We start from the raw sequence: 10,266 nt of genomic DNA, 5'->3' as shown, positions 1-10,266 counted from the left end.
TATTGGTCTATTATGTCATTTTGTTTGAACTTTTATTGCGTCATTAGTTTGGTAAATGACATATTTACTTAAAATGTTTTGTTTTTCATTAAACATTTCAATGATTATCCAATCACAAAAACTGAGCTACGGAATATCAAAGTATTTTGCTTGTATACGGGTTTTTCTATTTCAAAATTTCGGAATATAAATGTGAATAGTAATCATATACAATGTAAACACAGACATGTGAATACCAATGACATACAATATACACATACACACAGACATGCAAACAGAAGTCTACTACATACTGTCATATTGAGCCCTTTTAAGCAATGCCTGAATTACGAATTGATGTTATTCACACAAAAGTACTGTATTCAGATACCTATTCCTCTATTTTCATAATCTCATGAAAGGTTCATCAGGGATTGTCTCTTATTTCATAATTTCGAAAACGCATAGGTATTTGTGTTTTCTGATAGACCAGTTCTAATTCACGTCAATTTCAAAAATTCTTAATTACCGAGACTTTGTGGAAAACTTCGTATTTTGAGCTCAATACTGCTACTTAGATACACATATTTACACGTAAAAGATTCCTACAAATATCTAATTATACTTAACCAATGAGTAGAAAATAATCTAAAACACAAACACTCCTTGGTGAAAAGTAATTTCCCAGAGAAAATGTCTGATACAAAACACTATTATCTATTTCAGTGTTTCTTGATCTAATTTTTGTGGTTTATTTAAGATAGCAGGCAGAAAAGAAACTAGACTTCGTGAGATAATTTTGTGGTGGAAAAACGAGACCAGAATGACTTATTCTTGTCTTGTACTGTACATAGTAACTTACTTCTACGTGATAAACTAACGTTTCTCGCGCTACTGTGCACGTGTATGTAAATGTATCAGTTTCTTTATATTACTACAGCGGGCGAAAATTGGGTCAATGTTAACAGCTCACAGCAGAATATACATGGACTCTATGAATGGAGTCGGAAATCGTCTTCCTCGTCCAAGAAAAAAATTATACTTTCTTATTTTATTTCTTTGTATGGAACTACACTATCTGTGGGTATTCAAATTCAAAACTACAAGTATCAATACGTGGAAAATATTACCAAAATCATGACAGTTATTCTAAGTAGCCTCTTAAAACGCCCATTGTTTAAGTTTTGGCGTTCATAACTGAATATTTGCAACATGTGGTCTGATCACTTAATCATGACGTATTGGTATAATATAGGCATTGATACGATAAAAAAACCTCCTACGACCTCGAGATCCAGATTTTTTTTTGGTAACTTCATGTAAATCAGGTGACGTCTCTATATGAGTCAACAATATTCGAATGGAAAATAAAGCACAAAGAAAGAAATCCGCATGATGGTGCATATGTTTCTAACTAAACATAAACGTATATTCTAGCAAATTATGTTTTCGACAGACTATGTCACGGACCTTATGTGCTATTTTGATAGATTTGATCTTGCCCTATTTAATCAGTTTAACAAATATAAGGTTACAAGCATGGGTACACAGTAATCCAAGAGGAACGACCAAATTCAAACTCTTGTAAAGACAGAGATAGCGATCAAAACATCCGGGTTTAAAAATAAAATGTTCCAGTATTAAGCAAAGATAAATAATATATTCTTTTTACAAAAGAATTGAAAATCCTATGTTCTGTACAATTACTTTCATGCATATGTATATATGTAGTTACTTGCAATATGATGACATATGATAGGATGGAGACACTTTTTTGCGACGTCAAGTATATTTCTTATTTCATAAAAGTCTAAGAAATATAATATTTCACAAAATAATGTAAAAATGACCCCATGGTACTTTATTTACATACTTTAATTAGCGTATTGATTTCTTTAGCAAACTGCTCGTCCAGGAATGCATAAATGATTGGATTAGTAATATTGTTTATGATGTACATCCTATACACAAACAGCACACCAGCTCTAGCAGAATCTGAAAACTCCTCCCAGAACTTCGGGTTCCAGGCCTCTAGTAACATGATTATAGCCTTTGGGATGTAACAAATGAGGAAGATTATCGTGATGAGCATAAACATCAGCGTGAATTTGTGTACAATTCTCTGGTTGTTTCTTTCTTTTCTCCGCTTTGAACTTGACATATGAGGATTCACTGTTCCTTCAAGTTTTGGTTTTGTTGTAATAGTTTTCCTTTTTGTCTTTAAAGATGTCTGAGGATGTAACGATTCGCATAATTCAATGTTTTCGATATCGTAGATTCCATTTTTTGTGTCACTAAGGGGGCCGTTGCTGCTTGGTATTGTAACCTGAAAGGGATTGATGTTGCGGGGTTTTTCTGCGTCCGAACTGGTATCAGGTTTGCATGGGGATCTAAAAAATTTGAAGTGTGCAAGAATAGTGTATCCAATTTTCGAATAGAGACAAATTAGCGTAATAATGCATGCAAATATTATGAGAACTATGACTCCTCCAAAAATCAAAGAGCCTGTTTTGTTGATGGTTTTCAGCCTGCTACACCGTAGTCCAACGATCCCCTCCTCATCATTAGGAAAGGGAACTGATCCATAAAAATGAACCATAGGTACAGCATGTAAAAATGCTACAAACAAACCCAAACCTAAAGCAAATCTTTTCCATTTCAAAGTCATTTGTTTTCCAGGAGGTCTACAGACTTTGAGATACCTGTGTACGGCAATGATCAAAAGAAAGAAGATGGAAGTTAAAGTAATGATCACTGCAAAGAAACACCAAGCTTTACACAGGTGCGTGTTGTTGAACTTCACCTGCATCATGTTGAGGGCGATTCCAAAAGAAGCGCAAACCAATGAACCACATAGATCCGCCGTAGCAAGGAATGGAATAAAGTATTTCTCCTCCTTGTTTCCTCTCATCTTAAATCCATAAATCAGAATCACTGTAGAATTTCCCAACAAACCTGTTACAATATACAGAGACAAAATCACATTATTCGGGATTAGACCACTGGCTAGCTCACTATTCCATTTGTCCAATTTCTCTGATAAATATGTACTGTTACTTTTTAAGAAGAGCTTCTTGGTTCAAATAGTTTTTCATCCCATTTGATACGAATAAGGCTGATTTCCTTTCAACACAATAATGAAAATTTATAGTTTAGTTGAGAGTAGGGTAGCGCAAGACTGTCGTTCAGTACTGTGGCTGAAACCTAGCATGTATTAAATATTTGTTGAAATTGCTTTTCACTAAAACTGCATTTCGTCATCTAAGGTAAATGGGAAAGTTTTCAATTCAAAAGATGATTGTATCGGTCTAAACAAGTCTTTAGAATATGATCATAAAACGGAAAATCCCAATCACGTCCGCCTTGAGCCGTATGCATGACAATTTCCCTCAAGCTAGTGACGTCTCAACATGAGTTAAAAATTCTCAAAAGGGGCGGAAAACAATTTAAAACATGCACTGTTTACAACACACATGTTGACTTGTTTTGATAAAATAGCACAGTAAAGTAATTGTGATGAAATGGTGATAATCTGTAGCATGAAAGGATGAACATAACGAACATTGACCAATCTCATAACTTCTGAAGGAATACAAAGTAGCATTAAGAAAACATTGCAGATCTAAGACAGACAGGGAAATGGGACTACATTTGTAAACAGGAAAACACATATGATGCACAAATATAGATATCCTTTTGGTTATGTGAAAATATATAATATTTCGATTGTAATGAAAAGAAAAACTCTAGATCTACGATTTCCATCAGGAATCAACTTATTCCTCGGAGAAAGGTTTTATACTAAACGTTAAGAATAAGTAAAATGTAAGAAAAGTTGACCCCCCCCCATTGAATGTGATTCTGTAGAGATAAACATGTGTCTAACTTTGTAGTGCTTCACCTACAGCTGATGACGTCTCAATATGAGTGAAAAATTCTTGATGGGACGTAAAGCATGCAAAATTTATTTTTAAACAAAGAAAGGCACCAAAGCAGTAGCCATAGTTTACATAACAATTAATTGTGACATCTATAATGTGCATGGAAAATGACAACTGATATGTAGATTTTAAATGACTTTTGAAAATATACCGTATGTAATGCATTGTGACCAATAAAATTTGATAATTAAAATTTGAAAATTTTCTGACCAAATTGTGGCTGTGCCCCTTTAAGGTCTCTTTCATTTGATAATAAAATAGTCGCTTCGACTTGACCTCGAACGGGTGTTGTCAGATGTTTGTGTAGTAAGATACGTGAGTGGACCAAACAGACTTCTTTTTTAATGAAATTACGCTTCGAAATATACTTCAATGTGAGTTTGCCAAAATTCTTTGCTTTTCAAAATGAAGATTTTGAAATGAAACTTTAGGACAGGCTCGTCGTGACTATAACGTTTAAAGTATAAGTCCACTTAAAGTAATATTTGTTAAAAAGCATATTTTTTTTTCGTATGACTCAACTCTATGTAACAATGCCCTAGGTATAATGTAAAGGGAATGCCAATTTTTCTGACGTACCATGAAAATGGTTCGCACCTGAGTTTTATAGAGTTGTCAAAATTTTGGGAAGTAAATAGTATTCATTTCTACATTGAGGGACAATTATAAAATCCTAATGAAAAAATTGGGATCATAGTGTTAGTTATTGAGCTACAGTGTATTAAACTTCACCTTTTTGCACTTAAAATGTACACTAAGGATTTATTCAGATAAACTTGATATGCTGTTGGTGTTCTGCCACAGCTCTCTGTTTCGTCAGTAAAAAAACGCCCAGCAGTTTTACCTCTTTATTCATGTAGCAGTAATTACGGTAACAAACTGAAATACATATAAACAAATTCTGCTCACACATATATCAGAATAGTAGACTTAATAAATTCAGAATTTCACATTTACTTTAGAAAAAATAGAATTTTAGAAAATATATAATTCAAATAGCATAAAAATAAATAGAATGAACATACATCGCTGCCCCTCTTTACCGCAATATCCATGGAAAGCGTCCCAGACGCTGTTTTAGGAAAAATGACTCCATGAGTCTGTCCTCGGTGCATAAGAAAAAATGTCTGAATGTTCAAACCGGATGTAATCACTATTAACTAAATAAAAAACGTTTTTCGGACGACCCAACGAATTCGTCACACTCCCCGCCTCACATCTTATGATATCACTATGATGAAGGTGTAAACAGGTGAACAACCTCTGTAATGGGTCTAACACACGTAACACAGTTACCGTTCCTAACAAGTCGAAGTTCTACTTTACGTACATGTCCATCGTTGCTAGGGAAGGTTCGAAGAACAATTGCCATCGGCCATTCGTATCTGACAGTGTTGGTATCCTTCACTAGCACTACGTCGTTGACTTTGATGTCCTCCCTTGAAATAATCCACTTTCGCCTTGATTGCAGACTGAACAAGTATTCCTGTTGCCATCGTTTCCAAAACTGGTTGGCAAGGACTTGAGTGTGTTTCCATGATGTTCTATACATGTCTTTCAGATGAACTGCTTCAAAGGGTCCATAATCGACTTCTGTCTTTTGTGTAAGTAGCACTGAAGGAGATAGAACTGAAGGTTCTGTTGGATCAATGGATACATTAGCCAATGGACGACTGTTGATAATAGCACATGTCTCATACATAAAAGTGTTGAGAACATCATCTGTAAGAGGTTTCTTAGACTCCATGATGATGACATTAAGAATTCTGCGAGCTGTTCCAATGATTCTCTCCCAAATCCCTCCCATATGAGATGCGCAAGGTGGGTTAAATATCCAAGTAGATCCATTTTCCACCATGAATTTCCTTACTGGTTGAGATTCTACGTTCATGGCATTGATGTTAAGTGCATCTGTACTCCCCACAAAGTTAGTTCCTCGTTCTGAATGAAATTCGGTAACCTTGCCACGAATCGCTACAAAACGTCTAAGGGAGTTAATGAAGGCACTAGAAGTCATCTCGTCCACCAGTTCTATATGCACTGCTCTACTAGCCAAACAAGTAAATAAGATTGCTCATCTCTTGGAATTTGCTACTCCTCCTCTTGTTTTCCTAGCTGATACTTCCCAGGGTCCAAAGGTATCAACTCCTACGTAGGTGAAAGGTGGCGATGGTTTCACATCGAAAATCGGGTAAGTTTCCCATTTTTTGTATTTCCGGCTTCCGGCGTAGTTTTCTACAGGTAATACAAGAGTTTAGTACTGATGATACAAGTCTCTTGGCGCCCATGATCCAATAACCTGCTGATCTCACTCCGCCCTCTCTAATGTGACGTCCCTGATGTCGACATTTTTGGTGGTAATACTTTATAAGTAGACTCGCCACATGTGACTTTTTGGGAATGATAATCGGTCCATTTGATCCGGCCAATAGATCTCCTGTAAGGATTCGCATCCTACACGAAGTAATCCCTCACCGTCCAGATACGGGTCTAGGTTTCGTAGGGGACTACCTTTGACAACTGATTTGTGATCTTGAAGTCTCTCTATGTCTTGTCTATAAACTTCATACTGCGCACTTTTGACAACTATCATTTCCATATCTTTGTGCAGTTTTGTAGGACTTATATCTTCAAGGTTGAGTTTCCTGTGAATTGATCTGCGCATGAATGACAGTCCACGAATCAAAGACTCCCAGGATGAAAATCTTAGGAAAAGATTTGTGTTCAAACCACAATACACATTTGTTTTAACAACAGTCACAGTGTTTCTGATTTCAGAGTCATTTTCTGGATCCAGTAATGGGAATTCTAATGAATGGTCACACGAGTCGTCATTCAAAATAATCTTTGGTCCCGATAACCATTAAGATTTTACTAATTCGTTCACTGGAATAGAGCGCGTTCCAATATCAGCTGGATTCTGGTCTGATGCAACAAAGGTCCACTGTTCAGGAGATGAATTGTTGAGTATGCGATGGACCCTGTTAGAGACGTATGTGTGAAATCGCCTAGTCTTGTTATGTAGGTACCCAAAACAACTCGGCTGTCAGTATAGAATCGAATATCATCAATCTGTGTATCAAACTGACATTCAACAAAGGTAGTAATTTCTGTAGCAAGAAGTGCTGCACAAAGTTCTAGCCTTGGAATTGTATGTCCATGGTGAGGTGCTAATTTCGATTTCCCTGTAATGAATCCTACATGATTTTCTCCATTTCTTGTAATTTTGATGTACGTGACAGCTGATATGGCCTTTTCAGAAGCATTTGCAAAGGTATGGAGCTCAATCCTTTCCGCATTTTTAATGGATGTTGGAACATAACGTCGAGGTATTTCTACTTCAGACAAGTGGTGGAGAAAACTTTGCCATGACCGCCAGCGCAAGATGATGTCCTTGGGTAGCAGTTCGTCCCACCCGAGTTCCAACTGTTTTATGTCACGGAAAATGAATCTTCCTGATAGAATGACTGGTGATAGAAAACCTATTGGATCATACAGACTATGCAAAAAAGATAAAATGCCTCGTTTTGTTTCTGGTACATCTTTGAGATCCGTAGAGAAGGTAAAAGTATCTGACGATATGTTCCACTTCAGGCCCAGACTACTCTGTGATGGTATAGTATTTAGATCTAATTGTACGTCACTAAGATCACCAACCCTGTCCCCAGGTGACAAAGCATCCACGACGATCTGAGTATTGGAGGCAAACTTATGGAATCTGATTTTACCTCTCTCCCTGAGTATTTTTTGTGTTTGCAGTAAGACGTCTAGGGCTTCAATGTCTGAATCATAGGATGCCAGTCCATCATCGACGTAAAAGTTTCTAGTTACACAATAATTCACTTCACTGTCACATGGTTCTTCTACACATCTATGAAGACAATATGTTGCGACTGATGGTGAAGGGGAATTTCCATAGAGGTGCACACACATTCTGTAGTTTCTTAGAGGCTTTGTTGGGTCATTCTAAAGCGGACAAAGTTTCTATGTTCTTCGTCTAAGCGAAACATATGGAACATATGTTCTATATCCCCTGTGATTGCTACGCGTTCCTTGCGGAAACGTAAAAGGACACCTAGTAGATTGTTGGTAAGATTAGGTCCCTGAATTAATGAGGGATTCAGTGATTGTCCTTGGTAAGTAATGGACGAGTCGAAAACTATACGGATTTTGTTTGGTTTCTTTGGATTGAATACCGGAAAGATAGGAAGGTACCAACAATCTTCTCCCTCTGGAACTTCGGGGCTTCCTCAGCAAATCCATGATTAAACAGGTTTTCCATAAATTTTATGGCCAAGTCCTTTTTCACAGGATCACGTTTAAACGACGCAAGCAGTGAAAAGGTTCCCTTTAGTACTTGTGCTCTGTTGTTGGGAAGCTTAGTTCTATTTGACTTCAGTGGGAGTGGAGCTGACCAATGTCCAGTGCTGTCCTTGTGACACATTTTCTCCATAATTTCTAAAAATTCTCGGTCTTCGATGGACAATCCCGGAATGTCGTCATCTTTAGTTCGTTCAAAGATCGGAGAAAATTGTATTCCAGTTTCACATGACAGGTGAGAATCAGAAAGTTCCTGAGGTGTAGAAATGTTCAAATGAGATGAACATGGTATGAAGTGAGTTCCTCGTCCGGAGGGTAAGATCCGAGTCTTGTTCACTATCACTTGTTGAGGTATATGTACTTTGCCTAAGCAACATTCCCCTATCACGGCCCAGCCCAAGGGAAGTTTTTGCGCATATGGAAGGTTTGGTTTATCGATCCTTTGTTCCAGTACATGATGAGCATAAGGAACATCCCGTCCAATCAGAACTTCAGCGTTGCTATATATTGGTGGGATTTCATATTCCAAGTCTGACAAGTGTTTGTAAGATTTCACTACAGCTGCCGTTGGAATCTCCTCATAGGAGATTGGGATACCATCACACTCTATAATGGACGGTAAGCGTATCTGCTCATCACCATTAACTGCTGATACCATGAAGTTGAAGGCTTGTCTCCCGGAGACCATGCTTGATCCATTGCATGATGACAAGATATAGGAAATGTCTTTTCCCTGAATTCCAAACTTGTCGAAAAAGGATGACCTTGCAATAGTTCTACTGCTCTGGTCATCAAGAATCACATATGTTCTTTTCTTGAGATCCTCACGTCCAAATGGAAAAACATCCACCAGAATGATTTTCGCACAGGATTTTCCACTGAATGGCACTGAACAGACTTGAGTGCATCTAGTTGTGTCTAGTTGTGAGGGGTCCTGATGAATAGTACTCCTAAGATCTTGTACTTTCAATATTGTATGAATTCTCCTTATCCTCCCTGCCTTGGGAATTATTCACGTGTAATGCCCCACAATGATTATCACTCTGACACGAGTCACACTTCAAAATCACAGTACAGTCTCTTGTTAAGTGGTCCTTAGAGTCACAACATCTGAAACATATTCCGTTTTCTTTGAGGAGCTTTTTTCTATTGTTGATAGGAAGTGCACGGAATTTGCGACAGTCTTTGATAGTGTGATTTCATTCATCTCTGTGTTCCAGAAAACATACTTTCTTTTGTCCTATTAATTTGCTAGGTTTGATTTCGGTTTTTCTTGAACGTTGACTTGAAGGTTTCGGTTTTGGTACTATTCCAAGAGAGGTATCATAGTAAGATAAGGCTGCTGAGTATCTAGGATTCTTTTTCACACCGTCAACTTGAGTCAAGAGGTCCGATAGTCTATAAAGTTCTTTGGGATCTTTCACAGAAAGTGATGGAAAGGCAGCTATCTTCAATTTCAGCGAGTTGTCAATGAGTTCGATTGCTCCGTATCGTTCGTCTAATCTGGTCCATATTTGACGCAGTCCTTCATAAGGATTTTCCGCGTTGGCTTGTTGAATATCTGCTGCATGTCTGGAGGATTCTGGTCCCAGCCATCTTACAAGTAGTTGTGGCTCCTCGAATGCAGAAATTTGTAAGTCAGTCACAATAGTTGTAAAGTTCAGTTTCCATGCATTGTAAGCTTCTGGCTCATCGTTAAATGTTTTAAATCTGAATAATAAAACTTCTTTCTTGAGTAGGAATCTTGACACTGATTCCATAGAGTTCTCTTGTGGCTGTAGTTCACTTCTGAAATGTTCATTTTTATGAGGAACTGAAGAAACATCTTTGTAGTAGTAGTCTTTAGGAATAGTTTGCGCAATTCTAGGATTCACATGAGTGTCTAAACTCAATCCACGGTCTTGAGAAACACTGTCCACATAATCTGCGACACGTTTATGTCGGTCACTAGGTAACTCATCCAAGAAAGAATTTCGGACACTATTGTTTTCACTCTCAGCTTCCTCAAATACTCTAGCTTCTGCAT

At 37.4% G+C, this 10,266-nt stretch overlaps 1 protein-coding gene across 1 annotated transcript; it reads right to left on the bottom strand.

Moving 5' to 3' along the window:
* Positions 1-5,937, bottom strand: LOC125680898 (probable G-protein coupled receptor No18). Its single transcript, XM_048920697.2, has 2 exons — positions 5,251-5,937; positions 1-3,052 (listed from the first exon to the last, which is right to left on the bottom strand). Exons 1-2 carry the CDS (start codon positions 5,935-5,937, stop codon positions 1,841-1,843), a joined length of 1,899 nt encoding a protein of 632 aa, XP_048776654.2. The 3' UTR covers positions 1-1,840.
* Between the last annotated feature and the right edge of the window lie 4,329 nt (positions 5,938-10,266).

The sequence above is a fragment of the Ostrea edulis genome, chromosome 2 (genome assembly GCF_947568905.1).
Source record: "Ostrea edulis chromosome 2, xbOstEdul1.1, whole genome shotgun sequence".
NCBI lineage: Eukaryota > Metazoa > Mollusca > Bivalvia > Ostreida > Ostreidae > Ostrea > Ostrea edulis.
Note: the sequence above shows the minus strand (reverse complement) of the source record. Positions and strands in the feature narration are given on the sequence as shown.

Coding starts and splice junctions, on each gene's coding strand:
- LOC125680898 (XM_048920697.2), bottom strand. CDS start 5,937: ATGACTTCTAGTGCCTTCATTAACTCCCTTAGACGTTTTGTAGCGATT. Junction 3,053..5,250: donor TCCCTAGCAACGATGGACAT/GTACGTAAAGTA, acceptor ATTTGAACCAAG/AAGCTCTTCTTAAAAAGTAA.